This window comes from Micrasema longulum, unplaced genomic scaffold (genome assembly GCF_059751315.1).
Source record: "Micrasema longulum isolate JH-2025_06_02 unplaced genomic scaffold, ASM5975131v1 h1tg002587l, whole genome shotgun sequence".
Lineage (NCBI taxonomy): Eukaryota > Metazoa > Arthropoda > Insecta > Trichoptera > Brachycentridae > Micrasema > Micrasema longulum.
In genome coordinates, this window is record NW_028279723.1 from 42,747 (window position 1) to 69,729 (window position 26,983).

The window sequence follows — 26,983 nt, forward strand, 5'->3', positions numbered from 1 at the left end:
GTTTCAAATATGACAGTGTTACAAAGTAAATGGACACAATAGATATGTATTTGTTTTTCTTTGTGTGGGGGAAATATTTATGAATAATATTATTTGTTTAATTAGGCAACTAAGGCTTGGTTTTTGTCAATTGATTCAGATTACATATTTAATGGTCGGTTACAAAAAGTTTAAAACTAGAAACTTAATATGAAATCATACACTGATTTGAGTCTACGTATTTATTTATTTTTTACTTAATCTTCACATTTGTTTGAAAATGCCCTAATCAATTGTTAGATTTCGTATTAAAAAGAAATACATACTCAAATCAGTGTTTGGTTTAATGATAAGTTTTTAACTCAAATGGAGTTCTACAAAATAAATGCTAACTCCAAAAATGAAATATTCAAAACTCATATCATAGGTCCCAATGCTAATTTTAAAAATCTGCATTTCCGCCGGGTTTGAGATACACCACAAAAATCTGGTTTATATACTACCAAAACATCTAATTATGACGGCTCTTAAATAATAACACGGTTTTTATTAGTAATTAAATAGTTTATTTATCAATTATCGCTCAATTCACACTTATCGGACTTTGCACAATTCTCTCTCGATACCAAGCTTTCTATCTTCCCCTAGCAATTCGTAGTGGCGTCACCCCAGCCCTTAGTAACACCTGACATCTAGTGGTCGATTATGTAAGCTTAGACCCCGGCGCCAAATTTGAATTCTTTGGCGTCATGGGTCGTAACATAATACTAAATTATGGAAAACCCTCAGAGAAATAATTCTCTAGAGGAGCCCTTAGCTCTATTGATGAATATTTGGTTTGGATTTTAGCTGAACAACAAAAGTGTAATGGACGGTTTTGGTTAGCGCTCGCAATTCTCAACGCAAGTACCTACGGCCCGTAGTATTGCTGTAATCCGTAGCTAAGTTTGTGGTCAATAATCGTAGAATGGTTTTTCTCCATATGGGTGACTATTAGGTTATTACTCTAAGGTAAAACCAGATATTTAACTATGGTATGAATTTAGTTTAGTAACAATTTAAACAGATTTATAATACTGGTTTTAATCATAACTTCAGTATTTGAAAGCAATGTAAAGTATTTTGTCAATTCATGATTTCAACGAGACAAGATAATTAGTGATTTCTATCAGAGTTTTAAATTAAACTATTTTTTATATCAATATTCACAAATAGAATTATGTGGGTGTTCTTTTGGATTACTGTGTATTCAGTTTTAAAAAACTTCTTGTAAATGTTACGAACGGCATGTTGCATCCAACATCTGGAATTTGTTTGCTTATTTGTAGAAATTACAATACTGTCTTAAATAGCAAGTTGCTCACATATAAAAAGACGAAACAAAGTTTTGTTTATTTGAATAATAAATTGTGTCATGTTTATACATAAATATAATGATGCAATAAGTTTTGATGTTTCCTCCTTGAGTTTTAAAATAAAATCTTGTATTTTGGCTAGGTTCATTCGAATAACTGTAAAAAAAATATTTCGTTTGAAAGTGAAGTATGCGTATGTTTTTCATGATCAAAATAAAAATATGTTTCTATTAAAATGAATCGGGTTGTGGTCCCGTGGCTAGCGTTGCGGACTCACAGATCAGAGGTCTGAGGTTCGAATCCCACTCTACCCCAACTTTATTTCCAATTTTCTGATAGTGAGTTATTTACAACTCGTAGAAAATGGTCACCAAAATTGAAATATTTGGGTAAATTTTAAGAACGCTAATATTTTTTTTGTATTAAAAAAAAAAAAATAATAATAAAGTCATTCAATATATGCAAATATAGACTTTTTGATTTTTGAAATAGTTTTTTTATGCAGGTATAAATAAAACCTAGTACATCAGCTGGTACTTATCAAGAGATATTATTTGTAATATAGGAAAACCTTAATTTCGAATTTTTAATATGATTAAATTTTTAAATTATGGGGGGGAGAGGGGATGGCAAGCCAACCTCTAGATTCATTATCTCCCCTAATCCTTTTTATAAATGCAATCAAGTTTAACTGTATGCGTATTTGTTAATAATTCACCAATAGTTTTATTGTTTTAAGATTGAAATATAGTTATGCTTTTAGCGTGCTTTGCAAAATTCATTATTAATTTTCTTATTTTTATAACAATAAGTTTGTTTTATTTTTAAAATAAAACGGTTTTGCAGCTCTCAATACTGCTATGCATTTAGTTTGTGCTTTGTAACTGGCTCATTCATTACATTTAAATTTAAGCAACTGTCAATCTGTAAAGCGGGTTAATTATATTGGACGAAACGTGGGTCTACTACTATGACATGCAAACAAGTCGTCAATCATCAGAATGGCGCTATGATGATGAGACGAAACCGAAAACACTGCGCTGAAGTCTGTCAAAAGTGAAGGTGATGCTGACAGGTTTTTTTTATTATCGAGTTGTGGTACATTCCGATTTCCTTCCGGAAGGACAGACGGTTAATAAGGAGTATTAGTTCGGCATTTTGAGGCGTTTGCGCGAAAGTATCCTTTCGCAACGGGCGGAATTGTGGATGTTCTTAGATTTTACACGACGATAATGCGCCATCTCACTGAGCTACGATTGTAAGGCCAAAAACTTAATAAATACGATAGACCAACCTCCGTATTCACCGGATATGGCTTTGTATGATGGCTTTTTTCTTATTTCCAAAACTAAAATTGCCACTACGGGGTCGCAGCTGTGAAACGATAGAGGCCATCAAACAAAATTCGCTGTAGGAGCTGAAGGTGATAACTTCCCTATGAGCAGTGTATGGAAAATTGGGTTAAACTTTAGCATAGCTATATTGTACTCGATGGAGCCAACTTTGAAGGGGATAAAATAAATTTCGATGAATAAATAACAATTTATGTATTTATTTTTCAATTTCCGGGTACTTTTTGTACATAACGTATGTCGTTTTAAGAGATTTCACATATCAAATATGAGAGCCTTTAATATATATTGTTTATAATAAAAAACAACTTATATTTTGATTTATTAATACATACTATTGATGTTGCACTACTTCTACACTAAGCCATAAAAAATAACACATTGATTTTTTTTTTAAAATCTTACGATCTTATGTGTCCACATAGTTTTCGAAAAGCTAAAAGCTGCATCCAATTCATGCATACATAAAATAATATATATTATTTATTGAATCTTCATTAACTTTGCGGAATAACATGATTAAATATGTTGAATTAAACACTTTGTTTGAAGACCACAAAATAATTCATTCCAATGAATTCTTTTATTTATTTATTTAAGCCCAGAGGGCTCTTACAATATTTGGTTTAGAGTACACATAGTATTATAGTAATTGACACAAAATATGATCAGAATTATTTCACTAATATGTTAATTATAAAAAAGAAAAAAAAACAAAAGAAGTAAAGATGAATAGAAATCAAAAAGAGGAGAATTGAGGGGATGGCCATTCAATGGAAAGGATAGCAGCAGGAGTGGCGTGGAGCAAGCCCAACAGCTCCAGCATAATCATTAGCTTTTCTGTGGATGCTCACTAGGGGAGGGGAGAATTGTGGGTAAAGTTTGTCCTATTGTAGTCACACTGGAACATGTGTCGGACTCTGGTGGTCCTTGTGGGTATACGAAAGTTTATCAGGGACAGTAATTTTGGGCAATCTATTCTGATTCATATGAAACCAAACTCCTTCATTCTATAACAAGTAAAGGCCAAATAATAAATAGCTTGGAAAATCTAGAAATATTTATTAAAAAAAACTAAAAAATGTTGATAAATAATATTACTTTTAAAAATCCCTCAGTATTACTCACAATATTCCCATTATATAACCCCCCACCCCCTCCTTTATTAGCTCCACCCATCTTGTGTCAGTACTAAAACTAAAACTAGTAGTGCTTCAAATTAAACTCAAGTGGTCTTAAAATGAAGTGTTTAATTCAATATATTTACACTGAACAATATTTGAACCGTATAATACATTCTGTCAAATAAATACCGGGACTGAGTAAAAAAAAAAAACAACGACAAATCAATTATTATTCCCAATCTCCCTCAAAATAGGCTCCTTCTGAAGCGATACATTTTTTCCAACAACAATCCAGTCGTCCATGCACTTTTTGAATGCATACTCCGGAATCGCCTCTGCGAATTTTATTTTATGTCTTTAATCGAGTTAAAATGAGTTCCACAAAGCGGTAATTTAAATTTGGGGAATAGAAAGCTGTCGCAGGGAGCCAAATCAGGAGAATACAAGGGCTGTTCAATGACATCACCTGGTTGAGTTTTTGTTAAAAAATTCATTCACAATCATGGCTTTGTAAGACGGTGCATTATCGTGGTGCAAAATCCAAGAGTAGTTTTTACACAAATCTGGCCCTTTTATGCAGATGTTCTTTCTCAAACGTCTAATAACGCTCAAATTATATTGTTTATTCTGGCTGTCAGGAAGAAGTTCCAAGTGAACAATACCACGAATATGGAAGAAAACAGTGAGCATGACCTTTATTTTCGAGCAACTTTGACATCGTTTTTTCGGTTTCAGCTCATTGGGCAAGCACTATTTCGGTACCTGTAGTTTGCGTACTCGTACTTTCATAAACCCATGTCTCGTCACCAGTTACGATGCGCTCTATGAATGTGGGGTCCATTCTGACTCGTTTCAGCATTTCCTCAGCCAATGGAGTTTGATGCTGATTTGAAAAAAAAAACAGCGCTTTTAGAACAAGCCACGCTGCGACGCGTCTCATGCCCAAATTATCAATCAAAATCATTCGCTCCGATTCGTGAGAGATGTTTAGTTCTCCAATCAAGCTAAGCTCAAGCGCAAGCTCTCTCAAGCTATGATGATAATTTTCAAGCACTAATTTCTTCACTTGGTCGATATTTTCTTCAGTATTTGACATTGAAGAACGCCCAGAACGAGGCGAGCTTCAACCACTTCACGACTCTTTGAATACCCCGTATCACTCAAATGCTCTTGTTCTCGATATAGTAAAGTCACCGTAGACTTTCTGCAACATTTTCAACGCGTCTGAACCCAAAATTTTGTTCGCAACACAAAATTTAAGACAAATTCTTTGTTATTTTTTTTTCACCATATTTAAAATCGCAACACGCACTTGAGTACAACCAATGTTTTTTACTGCTAACAGCAAACTAAATGACAGATCGCGCTAAAACTTAGCATGTATATAGAGTACATCTGTGCCAACTTAGCAAAAAAATCTGAAAAATCATTTATGCGGGGCCTTTAAATTACTCAGTCCTGGTATTTATTTGACACTATATTAGTAATTAGAATTTCTTAAAATAGTATATTACATGCTGTAGATGTCAGTTTTATTTACCTCATTTCATGGTGACAATTGATCACAAAATAGTGTTATTATAAAAATGTAAAATGGTAATGATAAAATATTTTTTTCACTGTGAATTTTTTTATTGTATACACCTTTCAAATACGCAGAATATTTTAAAGTGTTTTTGATTTTCAAGGGGTGTTCAATATATAATCTGTATCAATATATGAATGCAGCTATGAATGAATAGTTAACTACCTTATTCTTTCACGCTCATTAGTAGTATAAATACTGAGTTTCATAATAATCAGATTGTTGCTCATTATGTAGCTGTCGCCAAAACACTCTTATTATTTTGTAGTAAAATTATAATTTAATTTTGTATTTACTTATAATTTTAAAACTTGTTAGTGTTATATCAACATATTATAAGGTCAAATCATGTTTTGTCAATGATTATTTCTATTATTCAGTCAATAAAACTCTTTTTGGAGTCATTTTTTAAAAATAAAATTTAAAAAAATCTATTTTACAATGGGTTTTGGTTCTGCCTTGTAGGTATATTGATATCCAGTGTTAAATAATGTCAAAAAGGTTCAAATTGCTTTTGATTATAGTGCACAAAAAATAGGCGGCTAGCAGAGTATTCGTACCATCGTATCGACTCTTCTGTTAGTCAGCTTTAGTTGCTACAGCGCGTTTAGACATTGGGTACGTATGTACCTAGTAATGACATTTCCCTCAGGCAGCTTTTCTTGTTTGTAGGCACTGCCAAGGAGACTTAATTCCTCAGATGCGGTATGCGGTAAGCAAGCGGTGCCTAGTAATGAATAACTTTGTTATTTTATCAGAACTCAAAAAAATGAACCTATGCTTATCATTATTACTGTTTGTTTTTTTTTTTAATTTAGGAACGTACTATAGGTAATCAGTGTTGATTATCAAAGTCTATCAGTATTAGAGTATAATATCAACGCTGGAAGTTACCAAGCGACATGTGACAATTTTACGGAAGAGCCAAATTAAGGTTTTTTTTTTATCAATAAAAAATCTCATATGAGTATTTCAAATTATGTAGGAATCGCTCCAAAATAATATGTACGCATGAGGTTTTTTTTATTAATTAAAAAAAGAAGAAAACAAACTTTAATTGACTCTTCTGTAAAGTTGCTACATGTCGCTTGGTATTTTTTTTCTTTCCAGCGTGATATATTTGGGTTACCCATAAGGGCCATAAGTAATGTTGTTTTTGTTGATGCACCATCTTTAAAATAATCTCCTTCAATCTGTTAGGCAGTACGGCCGTGTTATAAGTTTCTTTTGCGTAGCGGCTACCTAGACAACGGATATGACGTGTCCGTCGGAACACCTGTAGAGCTGTATGCTTGTTTAGTATCATTTGAAAAAGAAAGCAACATAGACTATGAAAGATATCTGTGAGATTTACGGGGACATAAATGTCAGAAAATGCCAATGTTGGTTCAAAAAAATTTTAAACTGGTGATTTGTGTTTGGAAAACGAGCCTCGAATTGGACGACCTGTCCGGGCGGATGAAGCAACTCTGAAGTCTGCAATCGAAAATGATGCGATGCCGACTATTGAACAATTATCAGAAAAGTCGGTACATCTTGGTCCAGTAATCGGAGGATCCTTAAGAAGTTGGCAAGACTAAAAAATAAGGTGTTAGGGTTCCACACGCATTGACCGAACGCAACATGGCTGTTTGGCTATTTGAATATTTTAAAGATGGCGCATCAACAAAAACAACATTATTTATGGGTATATAGGATAGGTCAGAGTGCAAATTTTTTTTAGTAAAAAATAACAGGTTTTTGAGAATCTTTAAAGGGCAGTATTGTTGGTTTTCTTGAATTTTTTATGTGTATATCAATATGAATAATGTGAAGAGATTCGTGTCTAAAATATATTTATTGTATTAATCATGTTTATGTATTGTTATTCTTTTAGTTACAGAATTCTATACAAATTGAGAATAAGCGACTTAAGGATGAAAATAAGCGATTAAACGATGAGAATGGAGCTCTCATCAGAGTCATCAGCAAGCTCTCTAAATAAAGTATGACTTATTTTATCTACGATGTTTGGGTTATCACATATCTACATGGCGAGAAGGATACTTTAGGTGTTCCTCTTTATAAAAGAATATTCTGAATATCTTCCACACAGTTGTGTCTAATTAACGAAATGCCTTAATAATAGAATATTTTTTCACATTGATATGCCTTAACCACTTGCCTATTTCGTTGAATAAATATTAATTTTCGAAATATGGAACCTATGTTGTAATTAGTATTAATATTGTATAGTTAGTTAGTAACCCGTGTATTAATATTGCTATAGTGATCACCAGCGTGAAGTTAATCCCTGGTCAAGAAGCGCACATCCAAAGCTCTCGATAGTCACTAGTTGTTTCATATGTTGGGCATTTCACTTTGTTTAAATGTATATTGCTGTAATTTGTGTGACAAGTGCTGGAAACCAGATCTATAAATTGACTTTAAACCATTTTGTTATCTTACTTTGAAATGGTTTTATTATTTAGCTTTTTTTCTACATTAAGAAATGGAACTGTTTGAATTTTGTTTCCCAGCTTTAGAAGTTATTATTACTGAATTGACATACTAATACAATGTAATTATAATGGATGGAACCACTTCACTGAAATCGTATTATGCTATGTAGCATAGCTATAATTTTTGGGTAAAAACTCGTTCAATCAATATCTTATTAATTATAAAAGAAACATAATAAATACCTTTTTATTTGCTAATTTACTGTACAATATGAAATATAAGTCAAATTTATCATTCAATTACAAATATATTTTAATTATATTTATTTCTTGTACGAATTAAGTAATAAGAGAACTGACACAGTAAACTCCGGCGGCAACTGTCATCAAGCGGAGGCGATACAGTTGGCTGGGCCACATATTGCGGATACCTCCGAGAGCCTTCACCATGTTTGACACTTTCTTGTACGGCAGTTTATATCAGAACTATGGGATGCGAACCTGACTTAGGAGATGCATGGAGGCTCTTTGTGGACACCATATGCTCCAACTAGGGAGCCAACATGGAATGATGATGATGACTATAGACAGTCGAAGGTAACTCTGTGAACTTCCCATTATAATCTAAAATGTGAAAAATTGAAATGTTATATGATATATCCCAAACTGTGTTAGTTAATCTTTTCAAAGTAAGGTAACAATTTGTATTAATATAAAATAAATGTGTGAATTATTGTTCCTCTATAAAACTAAAAGTTCGGAAATATAATCTACTAAAGGTGATATTTGAATATTTTATTTTTAAGTGTTATGTTCAAATATATTTATTCATTTGTTAACACTTTTTAATATTCAAAATACATTTAAAAATAACTGGTGATTAATTGTCAAAAGCACTATGAATACGTGAATAAATCAAGTTATCACCTCCAAATTGTGTGTTAAATGGACCACATAAACGTGCCAAGGATAGTAGTGTTTTGTATCTTGTTATATTAACGTAATTGTCCTGTGGGAGATTTTAGGAACTTGCCATTTTTAATCTCAGGAGCTTCTTAGGCAAGTGGTTTCCATGTTAAAGTTTATTAATGGCCAAGTTTGATATATGGCTGAGGAGTACTTTTACTTAACGTAAATAGGTAATACAAGTACCGAAAGTGATAAATGTGGATATTTGAGACATAAGTTACAGTTTTTCATACTCAAATTGTGCAAGATGTATAAATTATTTTCCCTTTCTGTATTATGTAATTAAGGAAACAGCTTTATTAAGAGCATTAATGAGTCAAGTATTATTGTTATTGTTATATCTGTGGATTGGCAGATAAATTAATATAACTTCGGCACCTTTGCAAGAACACATACTTTATATGCTTTGGGTGTGGACCAGATCTCCTCATCACATCTGACATCACTACAACTCGTGTAGACCTATTGTGACAAACTTTCTCTTTTACTAGTGAAAAATTCAAGTTCAATGACTGTTTTATAAGTGTTCTTGCAATGCTGCTTACTATAGATGATGTTCAAATATATAATCCAAACTAAGATTTTAAGTTTTATTGTGAAATATTTTCGCTTTTATTCCTAAATATCTGATTGAATAGTGTTTTTTTAATCTTTTTTTTATTGAAATGTTTATGATTTCTCTTTGCGTTTTTGGCTGTTTGCGGTCTATTGTAATAATATCCTTGGTTTAAAAAGGGGCTTCCTTTAAGCAAATATTGTGTTTGCACGTTACATAATGCACAATATTGTGTGCATTAAATTAATTCCACTATGTTGTACTACTGAATTTTTAGTACATTTTAAAAAGACTTTTCTCTAATCTCTTCCATTAGTTTGCATTTGTGTATGGCCTTCTTATTTTTATATAGTAAAGTTAATCTTTCTTTCATAATAATGTTCAGGAAGCCCTGTTTTAGATAATTCATTTTCACAGCATAATATATTTTATATTTGATGAGGTGAATTCTTACTTTTTTGTTTACATTTAAGAAATGTATGGAAATAGACATAATACGGCGCATAAACACTTTCAATCTCAAATTATGGCCAATCTAAATAGCGCTGTTTTTTTGTTTTTCGTAATCATTATCATTGTGATACATCATCGCAATCACGTTATTTTAGAAAGCCAATTTAAATACTTAAACATAATTTATTTGTTTCGTGTAATTGTAACAGAATCGAAATTTGCTAGAGATGATTTTGTTGTTGTCTTACCCCCTTTTCTGGTATATTTTCATTATACTTTAAACAGGAAATCTATTGATACCCTGATATGCATTTTTCTTAAATTAGTTGACTTTTTTACTTTATGACAAAACACTATTTTATTTTACTCAATAGGCTTTATAGAGTTAGTGTAAGTTCAAAATTCATATTCCATTATTTATTAAACCGCATTTTCATTTATTTTCATTTAAGTATTGATTAGTCGAATTTATAATACTATTATATTTATTGTTGTGTTATTTCGTAAAATTGATTCAAATACTAACTAATAAAACTTTTTGCAATACATCATGACTTTTATTTGTTTGGTCTGTACCCATAAAGTATATTATAATACTCTGAACTGTCAGAGCAGAGAAATTTTCACTTTTTAATCGGGAGCGTGAGGATTAATGGCCTCATTAACTGCTCGAATATCAGAGCGTAGATCTCGGCTCTCTTTTTTTTTTAATAAATATCATCAAACAACATCGTTAGCGTCATAACAGTGCCAAAAACCATATTCAATGGATTGCGATTTTAGAGCTTAGTGTTTTTTTTTTATTTGAGAAATAAGCGTATTTTTTTTCAGAAAGATAACAATAAATGTAAATATTTGTTCATTATTGATTTTATTTAGGGATAGATTCAAGTATCACATGATTCAAGTCTCCACCATGTCAGTATTTCTATAATTTAATTAAAATAAAGTGACAGTTCACGGAATAAACTCAAAGTGGGCTTTTTTGTAAAAAATATTTAACAAAAATTGATTTTGCCAGTTTATAGCAAATTTATTTATTTTTTTGAAATATACCTGATATGAAATATGGGAACAAAATTACGATTTTTACAAACAAATTAGCACAGCAATCAGGAAGATTGGTTTGAAAATAATGCCGTTGACTAAAGAAGGCCATTATCCAATGTTTGTATGATTACCATACTGTTTTTTGTTTTTTTCGGGATTTGAATGAATGGCAAGGGGACAATCGCAAAGTCACTTGTGAAATGCTTCTTCAACGCCACGAAAGAAAATCATTTTTGTACCGAATAGAGACAGGTGACAAAAAATGGATTTATTTGTAAAACCCGAAACGGAGAAAATCGTGGGTGTCACCTGGTGAAGCCGGTCCTTTAACACCAATGTAAATCGCTTGGGGAAGAAGACCATGCTTTGTGTCTGACGGGACCAGAGCGGTATTGTGTATCATGAACTCTTTAAGCCCGGCAAGACCGTTATTGCACAACGTTATCGCCAAAAAATTACTAATTTAAATCATGCAGTGATCGAAAGACGACCGAAATGGGCCAGAAGACATGGCAAAGTGATTTTATTACACGATAGTGCGCCGTCTCACACAGCAAAACCAGTGAAAGACACCTTGAAATCGCTTGGATGGGACATCCTTCCACACCCGCCGTACTCCCCCGACCTGGTGCCATTCGACTATCACCTCTTCGTATTAATGGGGCACGCGCTCGCAGAGCAGCACATCAACAATTTTGAGGAAGTTGGAAAATGGCTCGACGAATGGTTTGCCGAAAAAGACAAACAGTTTTTCTTGCATGGTATTCATAACTTACCTGAAAGAAGAACCATGTAAGATACTAGCTCCTATGGTCAGAAGTCAGTGTGACTTATTACGGAATGGATGTGCCTTAGATCCTCACAACAGCATCTGCATCGCGCCTCCGGGTTATGTCCGGGCAATGCTTCTTCAACGAGTGAGACACATCTTGAGGGATTTCATTATCATGTCAATAGGGATAAATTTTGTTAGAGGATATCATACGGAATTAAAAGTGGAATGGTCTCTGTATTCATTTTAGGCAGTGTGTTGAATTAACAGTGTGTTGAAACATATTCTAGATATATTTATATGCAAATGTTCATGTTAGACTGCATCATGCGCGAAATATCTCGCTAGTGGCACCTAAAGGGTTAATATTTTGAAGTAATGGGTTAGTAATAAATTACAAAACGAAAAATATTAAACAATTTAATTCACAAATGTAAAGTTCATAAATATCTTTTTAAATACATATACTTAATTAATGTAGGAATTTTATAACTTATTAATTGCATGTTTTATACAGTGAATAATAAATACAATTAGGAAAAAATCCAATTTTATACGCACAATATGTATAACATTTACCAATCTAAAGCCTGTATTATATAACACTGTAAATATTACAAAGATACACAAATTGTGGTCAAATGAAGATGGACGGGATGTGGTCCCACGGTAGTGAAATCCGTAGAATCGTTAGGTCTGAGGTTCAAACCCCACTCTACCACAACTAGTTTCCTATTTTTTAATACAGTTATTTAGGACTAAAAGAACATTGAATTATTTTATAACTTTCTTAATGACTTGCATGGACTTCATTTGTATCTTCTAATATGGTTTTAATGGATAATATAAACTTTCACCTTGGTCATTTTCAAAATTAACAATTCAACTATTACATCAAGAAAATAATGTACATATGCGTAACAAGGACATCATATTTGCTTTTTAAAATATTTATGTAACCTGTTAGTTGTCCTATACCAATAAACATTTTTTTTGTATACTGTGAACCCAAGATTAGTCCATATAACTGCGAGCACACAATTTTAATGTGCTCGTCCCATGCTATCACTTGGCGTAATACATATATATATATATATATAAATAATATATATATATATATATATATATATATACACGAGATATTAAATGCCAACATAACTCCACAAAAAAATCTAAAATCAAATATACGTAACCTGCGGAAATTCAAAATTTGCAATACTTTTTGAACAGACTTTGTATATAAATACTGAGAAAAACATTCGGACACATCGCCAGACAAAACGAGAGCAGTCTTAAAAAATGAATGGTCGTGGGAGGGGTTGAAAGAAGTAGAAGGAGAGGATGGTCCCCGATGACCAAATCAGGGCTGCCACAGGAACATCAGTGGATGAAGTGATGCGAACGGCGGTTTGTCGGGAGAAGTGGAGGGCATCAATTCATAACATGTTGAAGACAAAGAAGGGGGATGGTCACGACCCTCTGCATTTAAGCAACACCAGGCTTTAAAAAATCAAATTAAATTTTTGTTTTCTGAGGGTGCCATATTATAACATTTTCAGGAGACAATGTTGCTGAAAATAATGCCTCAGTGCATGTTTGCAGACACTTTTTAAGATAAGATTTTGTACCATACAAAATAGCTGATATAACTAATCAAAAAATATTGGGCAAGAAACAGTACAACTTATTTACTTCGCCATATAATACAAGCTTAAAGAAAAGTCAGTAGTATATATATAAACATGTAGAAAATTTAAATATATGGTCAAATTTAAATACATAATAAACTACTGACAAATATTTTGTCTAATATACAAAAAATACCATCTTAAAAAAAACAGTTATAGAATAGTTTAATATTTTAAGTCTTAAAAAATTGCACTAAATGATTTTGTAATAATTATAAACAGAATTTATAAAAAAAAAATTCAAAACAAGACACAAAAAAAACAAACAGAAAATGTTTATTAAAGCGCCTGATCACACTAGGACATGATGTTTAGGGGCGTTCCTCACATATTTCGACTACATGAAATTACTCAATTTGGTCATCTAGAGGCAAAAAATATAAACTTTCAGAATTAACCCAAAAATGAAACCATTTGATGGTCATTCTAGTTTGGCTGTGTTTTCAAAGATGCTGTGAAAGTCACCGTATGTTAGTCTAGAGTCTAGACGATATACTATGTAAAAACAAAACACCGCAACGCAAATTCAAAATGTTTTTTTTTTAATGATTAAAAAAAACTTTTTTTTTTTTCTCGAATAACTGAACACAAGATAATTGCCACCTTTTTTGAAAGTTCATCGAATGTTTTCCAAGATTTAAAGTAAGAAAAAAGCATCCAAGACATGTTTGTGTTTTAGAAATATACCTAAAAACATTAATAAAGTATAAGAATTACTTCATGCAAATAAAAACGACCCGTGCACAAAATAGTTGGTTCTAGTACACCAGTAGTATAATCTGAATGAAAAAAATCTTTGCTATTTTGATTATGTAGTTCAACTACACGCTTTTTGAAAACCACATGAATAGTAAAAACTCATTCACAAAAAGAATAAAACATTGTAGTTGACAGAACAGACGGACAATTTAATATTCTTTTTTCAGAAACCTGCTATGTTTCAATTTTTTTCATATACCTTATTACACCATCTACCAACATACAATACTTGTTTTCCGAAAATCTTTTATAAAATGTAGGTGAGGAACGCCCTTATGAATAGAGCTCCAATACTAAACTCCAAATTCTTGAAATCAGATTTGATCCATGAAAAAATATATTAATATATTTTTCTGTTGCAACATTTATTAAAAAATATGCAGATTATCTGTGCCTTTTAGCACTTAAAATGTACAAATTATCAGCACCTATGAGGGTCATTTGTGATCTGTTAGAAATGCCACTGTCCTAATACATATTTTATATAAATAATACAAATCTAGGCAATGAACGGAAAAAAAAAACAATTTTAAATCAAATGATTTTTTTTGTAAAAAAATATTTAAGATGTGATGAGGAGGTTCAGCCCTACGGGTGAATTGGATATAAAAAATATTTTCTTACGTGCAATAAAAATTAGAGCATTAAATTGTACAGCAAAGTTTCTTAAAAACATATGAAAAAAAAATTGTAATAAAAACAAACTACATTAAACGGCGTCATTAATTCATATAAATTAACCAATGATAAGAGAGTTGTGAAAGATTTCCGGTTTATGGTAAGTCAATGCACCAATCGGCAGAACTAACCGAGAAGCAGTGGAAGATAACTTGAGACGTCACACGCGGAGTAATATCATAAATACAACACTTAAAAAATCATTGCGCTGATAAAATATAATACACAAAAAAAATTTGGCTTTGTTTAATAGTCTATTAGCAACTGAAAAAATATAAAAAACAACTGAACTTCCTCATTATGAAACACTTTTTTCTGTTGTTATTTTTGATCGAAATAACCCATTATTTGGCATATATATATTTTAGGTGCAAGAAGGTACATATTTTATTTAAACCTATAAATTAATTATTTTTCTGGTTGTAATGGAAGATTTGTTATAAATTTTTGATTACAAATGATATTGTGGTTAAAGTGAAACCATGCCTTACCACTTAGTACGAAAGATAAATAAAATTGAATATTATGCCCTTTGAGAATTAAAAATATTACAGACTACAAATTGTTGTATTTTCAATGAGGAAGTTCAGTGTTTTTTCTTGGTTTTTTTTATTTGTTAATAGAATATTAAACTAAGCCAAAATATATATTTTGATATATCGTATTATCAGTGCTATGATTTTTTAAAGTTTTGTATTTCTGAAATAACTGCACGTGTGACCTCAGAGGTTCTTCTCTGTCAGTTCTTCCGATTGGTTCGTTAACAATAAGCAAACCGGATATCCTTCACAGCTCTCATAACATTGGTTGGTTCATGTAAACCAGTGACGTCGTTCAAAGTAGTGCGTTTTTATTTAAAAAAAAAAAAAATCATACATTTTCAAGAAACTTTGCAGTACAACTTAATGCTCTAATTTTTACCGCGCGCAAGAAAACATTTTTGTACCCAATTTCCCATAGGGCTGAAGTTCCTCATTGTTTAGAAGTAAACAGATACCATGCCATAAAGGTAGTTCGAATTATATCAAATCATCACCGTTCAGCCAAAAGTCACAACCCTAAAAATGACAGTTTTGAGATGAATATGCAATTCGAAATGCAAAATTATTTTCTTTAAGAGGCAAACCTTACTCAACTTTAAAAAAAGTTACACAAATCCGATTTTTTTTTATCTGTATGACTTTCAATAAAATCTCAACAAGCATAAATCACTACAGGCAGATAGAATTTATTAAAAATTTTGACAATTTTTTATATTTTCTAAGTATACGAGTTTTCTTCCTAAAAAATATTTTTTTTGTGTTTGGGAATTTAAATAATACAATAATAAAATGAACATGTTATAAAATATTTCTTTAAATAACTTATTTTTAGCCACAATACTACTATAATTATTTCTAATATTTCCTTCCTTTCACTAACTCCTTTGGCTTGCATTGTCCAGATTATAAATAAGTAAAAGTCACTAAACCAAATTTTAACCACCTTGCCTCATTTAAAACCTTCCAGATATTTTTTTATCTGTTGCCATTTCCCAAAATTGTGTTTTTTGGGTTAGTTACTTTTGCCTGAACCGCGACAAAATGCAATCTGAAAATTGAATTATTAAACTGGTAGAAATAAAAAAAAATGAATGCTGCCTTTACTGATTACTGGTGATATAAAATAGATTTTTTTATTGTTTCTCTTCAGGTAACATTACAGCGTCATCAACAATACACTCAAATAGTGCTAAATAGTTATTAGGAACAACTGTCTGCTTCTTTTAATATAACATTAAACATTTATTAATTAAGAGTTTACCCTTTTCATTGCAATTCACGTTCTCGATATTGCTATCAACTACATGTTGCCACACATTTGGTTGTCTAGTATCTATAATCTATCATCCTAATCATATAGAAAAATTTTAGACAGCCTTAAAAAATATATGAGTTGTCTCATCTCGCCTGCTGCCTTAGAAAATCTAGACATAAAAAGGACAAATCGATTGATTCACACATTGTTTACTGATTTAATACTCAAATTCACAAAATTCATAATGATTTATTATAGAAATAAAAGACGAGTGATACTTTAATACACAAATTTGGAATATCCAGTGACCGGTTTCATCGCTTTCACGACATCTTGGAGACTGGTGTATCATTCGTCTTTTATTTCTATAATAAATTACAATGAACTTCCATCAAGAATTTTTACTTACAAACTTAAATGTTTTATGCATAGTGGTGTTGATTAAATACTGTTTATGTGGTTTGCGTACCACAGCAGTTTCGTTTGGGCTGTTCCTCTTCATCTACCACGAGGATTCTGCTTTGACGGATATTATTTTTCTCTTCTTCTATTTCTGATCTTTGGATTAATATTTTGGTTAGTTCAAGAAACAGTTCTTCAATGCCTTCATTTAACTTTGCCGATGTGTGGCAATGAAGAGCTCCTACAGATGAAGAATATCTGAAAAAAAAAATGTTGACAAATAACAAGTGCCATTTAATCTAAAAATATTTCAACCAAAAAAATATTAATAAACATAATATTATTATTTAACATTTTTTTCCTTCAATAAAGTTAGTGGTTAGCGCATTTAAACATAGTTAACATAAAGTATTTAGTTAGCAATTTCACTAAAACATTTTATACATAGTTTCCCATGGCATCTGAAGTGTACGATTGACGTCCTGCTTTCATGTAATAATTTTGTTGTGCTGCAATGAGGAAGTTCAGTGATTTTTTATTATTTATTAATAGACTATTAAACTAAGCCGAATTCAAAAAATATATATATAGTATTATCAGCACTATGATTTTTCAAAGTTTTGTATTTCTGAAATTACTCCGCGTGTGACGTCTCGATTTCTCTTCCGCTTCTACCCGGTCAGTTCTGTTGGTTGGTCCGTTGCATTTCCCTAAATCAAAATCTTTCACATCTCTTTTATCATTGGTTGATTCATATAAACTAGCGACGCCATTCAAAGTAGTTTTTTTTAATTATTTTTTTCATACATTTTCAAGAAACTTTGCCGAACAATTGTATGGCAAATTACATCAAAGTAAATTAATAAAAAAGCTCTAATTTTTACCGCACGTAAGAAAACATTTTTTGTATCAAATTTCCCGTAAGGCTGAACTTTCTCATTGGTTTATTTATGCAGTGCCGAGTCATGGACAATTAGGTGCAAAAACACAATACAATAAAGCTGAGCAGGCGAACGGTCTTTGGTCTCCACCTCTCTGTCTCTCCTTGCTGTACAGAGTGGCCTATGCCCACGCACCAGGTTCAAATGGAGGGGCTCGCGTGCTAATGGTTTATAACATGCACATTTGTAAATCACTTTTCCTCTGACGCTTGGCTTTTACTCATCTCTACAACCAGTGCACAGGGCAGTGTTCCTGTGACAGCAGCGGAACCTAAACACGACGCGGGTAGTGCGTCAGCTACACAATACTTTTCATCAATTGGTCAAAATAATTGTATTCATTTGTAATGGCTGAATTTTTTAAATTGTCTGTTGAAAAAAACACAAATAACATGCAAAATGCTCTTACGTAAAAAACAAAATATTTTCGCAATTAAAACACTTTTAGCAAATTCATGTAAATGCAATCGCATGTCCCAATACATTTAGTAATAACTATTGAAATGACATAATACAGCAAAAAAAAAATCTCAACATTATGTTATATTATGACACTTTCAAACAGAAAACGCATATAGAAATATAAGACAGTAAATTGAATGCGAAATCAAATTGAAACAATGTTTTAAAAACATACTATACCTTTCAGCTTCCTCAACTGTAACATTGCGATCTTTTTCTAAATCTATCTTATTACCGGCAATAACTAAACAAATGTTTGTTCCAAGAATTTTTTTCAGCTCCTTAACCCATGTCTTAACCTTTAAAGAGAAAAAATGCGAATCAGTAGATTTTTCAATATATTGAGTGTTAACATAAATTGTGTTGCGTTTGCTTTTACGTTACATACAGACAGGCGCCGTGGCTTAGTTGGTTAGACAACTAACTGTGAAACTGACGTTACAGGTTCGATTCCCGCCAGTTGCAAGAAAAAAATCCAAGCAAGATTTTTTCTCGACTGGTCTGGGTGTTGTGGTGTATTTTTTTATTACCTCCTTCCATATCCCCTCTATCCCACCTGCTGACAAGCCTCTAAATAGAGGCTTAGCGGGTTATTAAAAAAAATATACATATATATTTGATTACAAGCCTTATACACTCCTTTCACATATGAGGAGAAAACAAAGGAGAATACATTTATTTATTTATACAAAGGTACATACTACAAAATAATAATAACTTATTCCCAACTCTGTGAAAAACATTATTGACTAGCTAAGTAGAATACATGATTGAGTAATTGGTTGAAATTTGTCCTCATTTGGAAAAAAACAGACACAACATAAAAGCCTTAGTATTAATATTGTTTTATCCCAGGACTTGACCATTGTCCCATTTTTTAATTTTAAAAATGCACACAATTTATGTTAACACCTGATAGTAAATTGGAGTAAAAAGTGGAGGGTAGTTAAAATTGGGATACAGAAATTAGAGCTTGCAATATTGTAAAAAAGTTACCTTATGGAATGAATATTCATCAGTAATATCATAAACTAAAATGGCCCCATGTGATGACCTGTAATATATTGGTCCCAGAGCATGAAATCTTTCCTGTCCGGCTGTATCCCATATTGACAGATTCACCCTTTTCCCATCGATGTTTAATTTTTTGTTGAGAAAAGATGCCTAAAAGAAAACAATGGTTAAATCAATGTTTTTATCATGGCTACTGCTAACCCCTAAATGCCCCGTACGACATAAAATATATTAAAGAAGATTTCTGAATATGCAGGGCACAGAATCTTCTATTTCATATAATATTTCAGGTCATTTTACTAAACACTTTAGGTAAACGTAATTTTTTTTCTTTTTTACTATGTAAAGTTTCACTTTTTGTTTTGCATGGCAGTATGCTTCTTATTGTTTCTAAATGTATACAAAAAAGCATTGTTTATCTTTTAAATTTTTACGCACTATGTTTGTACTTAACTGTATATTTTTTGTAAATGCCCCTTGGGCGTATTGTAAAATTAAATAAATAAATAAAAATAAATAAATAAACCAAGGTGTATTAGTATTAAAGAATGCTATACCTCAAATAATTAATAGGAGCATAAATCATTCCTCTAAAATAAACAATGAAACATTCACCAAACCAATCATTCTTCCTTAAATTACATCTTCTTATCCTGATACTCTATTAAAAAACTGATGCAACATAATCCTAGGATTCTATAAATTATCCTATTTTTTTTATTTGAAAACATTCTAAGCAACTACGAAGCCTGATATTTTATAGAGAATCAGCATATCGTTGGTTTGAAGGTAAAACTCATTTTTTTGAAAAATTAGTTTTTTTAATTTTTATTACTAATTATACTGATATCTATCACAAAAAAAAAACATTGTCAATCACCTTCCTATTTACAGAAAAAAGTTGAGGAATAATTCATTATGAGTGGTAATTAAAAATTTGTGTTCAGGAAAAAGTCATCATGTATCACGGTGAGTGCCGGGAACAGGGTTAACGGTGCATTCAAATTAACCTTGGCTAATAAATGTTTTTGCAGAAGGCGAAATTAGCATTTAACAATGTAGTCCCGGGGCCGACCTTTATGTATGGAATTGGAAGAACAAGGAAAAAAGTAGGGTAACTGCTGTCAAATTCAGGTGAATTAATTTTTTTAAAATTTTTTTTATTTATTTGGTCTTAAAATAGTACAAACATTATAATATACGAATATCTTAATATTAACTTAAATTATCATTGAACTGTACACTAATTATCTACACAATATCTGGAGAAAATAATAATCATCAGTGTGCCAGGACGAAGAAGCAGAGGCAGAGCTGCAGCTTGATGGATCGACCAGGTGAAAATAATGTCACGGGCGACCCTATACGAAGCTGTGGAGAGGGCGCAGAGCCGTGAAGGTGGAGATGCACTGTCAATGGAATGGCTGGGGAGAGTACCAACGATCACGACCCTCATAACCGAGGAACGACAGAGACGGAGAATTGTCAACATTTGTAAACTATATACAGTGGTGCCTCACACAACGAACTTAATTCGTTCCAGGAGCAAGTTCGTTATGCGAAAAGTTCGTTATGTGAAACGCGTTTTCCCATAACAATACATGTTAAAAAAAATAATTCGTTCTGTAGCATAAAATATGGTAAGATGACATAAAAAAAAGATAAATTTTTTGTTATTATTTTTATTTAGATACATCTAAAAACATAATGAAAAAAACACACATTTTTTAATTTTAAGAAATAATCGAATCTTGCACATCTTCATCCATTTTCCGCTTTTTGGCCGATGGTGCAGTGAAAAACCTGTCCAAAGTCGTTTGTTTCTCTCTTTTCTTCAACATCTGCCGGAAATAACGGACAAGAGTATCGGAGTACAGGTCGTTGATCCTGTTTGCTTCAGCGGAATCCGGATAGTGGGCATTGGTAAACTCCTGAACTGCTTTCCATTTGACCAGGATGTTCTTGATGTCAGCAGTTGGAATTGGTTGATTGTTTGATTGTTGCTCCTCGTTATCAGATGACGCTTCCCTTTGAGCATTGTCCTGTTGTTGGGCCAGAAGTGTTTGGAGCTCTTCAGTTGTCAGCTCTTCTTTGTGTTCCTCAATAAGCTCCTCTACATCCTCTTCCTCTACCTCTAATTCCAACCTTTGGGCCACTGTGATGATGTCCTTCACCACTTCTGTGTCATCAACTACTGCTTCTTCCTGAATCCTCTATTCTAATCTAACGACTGCCTGCGCGGGAGGATGCAATTAATCGGCAGTGATCGTAGAAGATCGGGCGACTTCGTTGTGTGAAGCGAAGTTCGTTGTGTGAAGCGAAGTTCGTTGTGTGAAGCGAAGTTCGTTGTATGAATCGTGAAATGAACGAAAAGGAAGTTCGTTGTGTGCAGCGTTCGCTTTGCGAGGCGTTCGTTATGCGAGGCACCACTGTATTATTATTATTATTTGTTATGGGCAGGCAGCCTTTGCTGATGTGATGTACACTTGAAATTTACATTCCATCACAACACTAAGGTTATAAAGAAAAAGATTGCAGAGAATATAACATTTTCAATTTTCAAGTTCATGCAAAATCACCTACAACACAATCACTGAACTACACACCGACCACCGCAGCAGCACACTCTTTGAAATCTCCATTAAAGGAGTTACTGAGATATTTGCAAAAAATTTTAACTTTTTTTATAAAATATGTATCATTTTGAAAAACATGGATTCATAATGAAAATACTTTTAAAAAATATATTAAATAATTAAGGTTTTCTTAAAATGAACAGTTTAGAAATGGAGATTGCTAGTTATGCTATAAAAATGTAGAGATATCAAATTTTGCATAATCAAGAAAAGGACATTTCTAATTTTGCATATTACTAGATGGAGATATCTAACTTTGCTTCATACTTTAAACAAATACCGCCATTTTCATTTTTTATAACGGACTTCAAAGACATAATCATAACTAACAAAGCTGCATGCCCATAGTAGGTAAGTAATAGAATAGGTAATTCCTAGTGTGATAAAAAAAAATATTTTGATTAATAATGTTCTGAACATACTTAAAGATTTGTTTATAATAATATGGAAGTAAAGTAAAAAAAGTTATTCATGGAAGAATAAGTTAATTTAAAAATAAAATGTGAGACACCATTTATTAAAGAAACAAACTTTACTTAGCAGACAGGTTTTTCAAAGGTCGGTCTCGTAGTGTAGTGGTCAGCGCGTTTGCCTATTCGTCCTAAGAGGTCTCGGGTCCGATTCCCGACATGGTTGAAATGAAATATTTAATTAAAAAAGTGTTTTTACACTAGAATATTTCGTAGTCCCTGAACTGTGGCACCTGGACCGTAAGACTAATCATCTTACCTTCACGTGACAAAAATGATTAAGATCCGCTGCGATTTTGGTGTACCAATGCAGTGCCCTATGCACCATTAGGTGCGGAAAAGGAATGATGTGATGATGTGTTTTTATAATATTTTAACTAAAACTTCTCTTTCAAAAAATCACAACTAAATTCTAAATGTATGAGGCGACCATGTTGTTTTTACTAGCGTGTGATTGGCTGATTGGGAGATTTCTAATTATGCTTCACCAACTCAATGGAGAATGCTAAGTTTGTGGTGTCAAGTATAATTGAAATAGGTTTTGAATTTTATCTATTAATTAGGTAGATAGGTTTTTATGTATAGTTTATTTTGGCGTCAATAACTAATTTTCCATTTTTGGTGGAGGTTTCTTAGTTTGCCTCTAATGCCCTGATTTATAAGCTGAATTGGAAAAACTGACCCGAGGTGTATACTGGGCAGACTGCCCGAAAAATTACAATGTGAGTAAAGGAGCACATGAGTTCACGCAGGCTCAGCTACATCGAAAAATCGGCTTTTGCCGAACACCACATAGAAATAGGGCATAAGTTTTCCTTCGAGCCGATAATCTTAGGTATACCAACTCGATTGGTAAAAGAGGCGATCGAAATTTACAAACATCCCGACAATATAAACAGAGATGATGGGATTCGTTTAAAATCATCCTGGTACCCAGTTATAAAGAAACCACATAAAGGTGTGGACCGTGAAGCGCCACTGATTTAAAATTGACTAACTGTAGACAGCAACGGCTGTGACACGGTACAAATCCTAAATACATAATGTTGCACATCTATTTTCACAAATAACATCAACAGATAGTACGAATGGCACACAGCATAATAACCCAGAAAAACTTATTGTGCATCTGAACGGCTGTGAAAATCTAATGCAAAAAATATGTTAAAAACTTATCTCAAAACTCAGTCGTAAAATCAAAATACAGTCGAACTTAGTTATACCAGAGAAAGGTTTTTTTTTATACAATCGCTATTGCACATTGTCACTAAAGCTAGGGTTTCCTAGGACAGCGGTACCCGTATTTTAACGGCCGTAGTGAACGGTGATGCAGTGGACAGCCGTCGTAACGGTGACTAGAGTGTGGTTTTCTAGGAAAACGGTGTTATCAACACCATTTAACACCGTTTTCCTAAGAAACCACTCTCTAGTCGACGTTACGACGGCTGTCCACTGCATCACCGTTCACTACGGCCGTTAAAATACGGGCACCGCTGTCCTAGGAAACCCTAGCTTAACTAAACAAGTAAATACATATGTGTACATACAATTCATACAGAATTTTTTTTTTAAATGTTAGGGAAAATTATAATAAATGCTTACAAACATACCTATCACATGAATACATAATTACATTTAAAATCGTCGTTTCCAAATTGTTTTGCGAACTTGCAAATCCTGCGTTTCTTTGGATACAAAACCGTTAGAGCAATGCTTCATCGACATTAGTACGATCGCACTATCAAAATTTTTTTGTCCGTGATATTCTTTTCAAATGCAGACAAATACACATCCTTATTTGTCCACAATGTTGACACTGAAGATAGAGAAAACTTTGAACACAATAATACATTTTTCAGGCCACGTTCGATTTCACAAATAATTGCCACTTTTTCACGAATTGAGAGACACTTCCTCTTGTTAGTAGACATGTTTATAATTCAGGGGTTAGGTTTTAACTGATCTGATCTAGAACTCATTTGACATCACCCACTTGTAATGTTTATTGTGTATTGAAATAAGCATAGAACATCAAAAAATCTTTTTAAAAAACCCCGTAAAAACCCCTGAAACAAGCATGTCATTCATAAACTACAAAAGCAGCTGTAAATTGTAACAATGTGCCGAACCGGCACTTATTAAGTTCACAAAGCTTGGATTTTTTAAAAACCTTGTGTGTTCATTTTTCAATATTGTCGGCGAAAAATCCAATTAGGTACCTAGACACTTACATAGCTACCATAAACATAATCCGATCCCAACGCCCGGCGGTATTTATCCTTTACGTTAGCCGACTGTTTGGATTTTATTACTTAGGTTCTTATTTTGAGAATGATGTTTGTAACAATTGAAGATTTTTTGTGTAACTTTTGACAATATTTTTGTTCGGTATGTCCGAGAAGTAGCTCCTTATAACAGTGAATAATTGTATGGAGAAAACCATGAACTAAAATGTCAACTAATGTTACCTCGTTACATCCGAGATCTCGCTATTTCCGTGATCGTTATAACCGAGTTCGACTGTATCACATGATGAGTTTTACATTCAAACCAATAGATTTTTAAATAATTTTATCATGGTATGTAAATCGTAATCCGTTCAGATGTTTCTTAAAATACAGTCTAGTCTGTATAATCCGAAAATTGAAAACTAAGCCTGTAGGGTTTAGCGAATTTTTGGGTTACTGGAATCTTTGAGAAATTAATAACAAACTTTTTGCATATTTGGTGATTGTTTTTCTTTCTGAGTAATGCTTTTATTTTATTTCAGTGCTTTCTCAACAATTAAATCATCAGCCATTATTTAAAAAAAAATCTCCATATCCTTTCCGGTAACCCATGCTTATACTTCTGGACCGTTATCATTCGTCCTCATACTCGGAATCCACATCCATTTCCTTCACGAATTCACCCTGTGTTGGCTAAACTTTCTGCCACAATTTCTTAATTAGATTAGGAGTAAAAGTCATACACTATGTAACATAAATATATTTTTTGGAGGATAGATATTATATGGTGCTATTCTTCTTTATCAACAATTTTCAAAAGAAGTTTCGTGCGATATTAAATTTTCACTCGAATAACATTTTGATTCATGAGCTAGATGAGTGGAGCATAGTTTGGAGGAAGAAACATAACTGTAATTTGAGTTGATAAACATCAAACGCCAGTATGTCCACCCAATTTTTATTTTTACATTTTTGCTCTACAAAGTGTAATGAAAAAAATAAAATAATTTCACTACTATTTAAATTAAAACATGTCCTCATTACAATGTAAACACTGTCAAAAAAACTGTTTCAATTTAGAAGCTAGTAGGTCCACAGGGACATTGTGGTGGATTGTTGTGAACATACTGGCGTTTAATATTTATCAACTCATTTGTCTATCATCACTTATCAAATGGGTGAAATTTGGATGGCCAGGAGCCTTATCGAATAACAATAAGGCTTTTAAAGGCAGCTTTAATTCTTCCATCCCTCGCCTTTCACCTGTGGTTCATGTGCCATGGTTCGGTTAACTGGAGGTTCAATTTAAAGTGAGTTCAAATTACATAGACTATACTGTAAAAATATTTATTTTATTCACCTATAGATCCCTAATAGAGACACCTTATAGTAAATAACCATTCCTCAAATAAAAGATGTGGTCAAATTTTTGTATGGAAAATTCAAGTAGAATATTGATAGAATTATTTTTACCTCATTTGCAACATAGGCTCTGATCTAGAATACCTAAAAGTGTCCTCTTTACCCCCTCTCATCGCCCCCCAGGAAACTGCCGGTCCTAAATACTACCAGACATACGACTATAATCCTAATTGCTGTATTACCAAATTATGTTAATTATTACAATTTAATTGAAATAATACTGAGCATATTTTTACTCAGTGAAATCATTGTTCACGACCAATAAAGTTATTAAAAATAAAGTAACAACATCATTAACGGATTAAAAGTACAAGGCCACGGAAAATATCACAGGCCTGCCCGGAAATACCATACGCTTTTTGTGCACTGTTGAAAATTGTTGCATAACGTATACAATTTACTTGAAACATCGGTTAAAAATAATATACACAGACCTGAATGGTGGTAACGTGCTGATTATTGAATTTATCTTCTATGTAGCGAACGAGAAGTGAAGTTTTGCCGACACATCCTTCGCCGAGAAGCACTATTTTGAAATTATGATTTCCCGAAGCACTGTTAGTAGCCATCATATAAATAAAGATTAAAAGTATATACGTGCATTAAGGAATAACAAGCTTTTGAAATGGTCGCGGTTACATCAAATCAAATGAATATCGAATCAACTAGAATTCGCAACCGAGACTCTCGCAACTCGATGACAGGAGAAAATTATTCTATCTAATGCTTATGCGCATGCTCCGTTGCACAATCGCGAAAAATGTTTTGTAAACAAATTGCAGAACTGTCAAAGTTTTCGGGATCACCATAGACTAGAGATAGTGAAAGCTTTAAGTTGGTAGCTTGTGGG

General features: G+C 32.5%; 2 protein-coding genes across 6 annotated transcripts in view; one reads left to right on the forward strand and one right to left on the reverse strand.

Annotated features, from left to right (window-relative positions):
• Positions 1 to 10,358, forward strand: part of LOC148271910 (protein phosphatase 1 regulatory subunit 12B-like) — a 37,670-nt gene extending 27,312 nt beyond the window's left edge. For 2 of the 3 annotated variants that reach the window (XM_088240762.1, XM_088240764.1), the window contains one exon: positions 7,272 to 8,466. In XM_088240762.1, coding sequence (XP_088096888.1) covers positions 7,272 to 7,379 — 108 coding nt within the window. In that variant the 3' untranslated portion in view covers positions 7,380 to 8,466. Of the gene's footprint in view, positions 1 to 7,271 lie in introns of all 3 variants that reach the window. The other variant, XM_088240763.1, reaches the window with a different exon arrangement.
• Rab21 (RAS oncogene family member Rab21) lies at positions 8,369 to 26,858 on the reverse strand. Of its 3 annotated transcripts, none has more exons than XM_088240765.1 (5): positions 26,568 to 26,858; positions 19,360 to 19,527; positions 18,544 to 18,662; positions 16,968 to 17,218; positions 8,369 to 8,460 (listed from the first exon to the last, which is right to left on the reverse strand). In XM_088240765.1, the coding sequence occupies exons 1-4, from the start codon at positions 26,703 to 26,705 to the stop codon at positions 17,011 to 17,013; spliced, it is 633 nt and encodes a 210-aa protein (XP_088096891.1). In that variant the 5' UTR covers positions 26,706 to 26,858; the 3' UTR covers positions 8,369 to 8,460; positions 16,968 to 17,010. The 3 variants fall into 3 exon arrangements, with proteins under 3 accessions (XP_088096891.1, XP_088096892.1, XP_088096893.1); XM_088240766.1 differs by lacking the exon at positions 8,369 to 8,460 and adding an exon at positions 13,001 to 13,136; XM_088240767.1 differs by lacking the exon at positions 8,369 to 8,460 and adding an exon at positions 16,053 to 16,727.
• Positions 26,859 to 26,983: the final 125 nt, after the last annotated feature.

Coding starts and splice junctions, on each gene's coding strand:
- Rab21 (XM_088240765.1), bottom strand. CDS start 26,705: ATGATGGCTACTAACAGTGCTTCGGGAAATCATAATTTCAAAATAGTG. Junction 19,528..26,567: donor AGCACGTTACCACCATTCAG/GTCTGTGTATAT, acceptor GTTTTCTTTTAG/GCATCTTTTCTCAACAAAAA. Junction 17,219..18,543: donor ACAGTTGAGGAAGCTGAAAG/GTATAGTATGTT, acceptor TTTTTTTTTCAG/ATATTCTTCATCTGTAGGAG.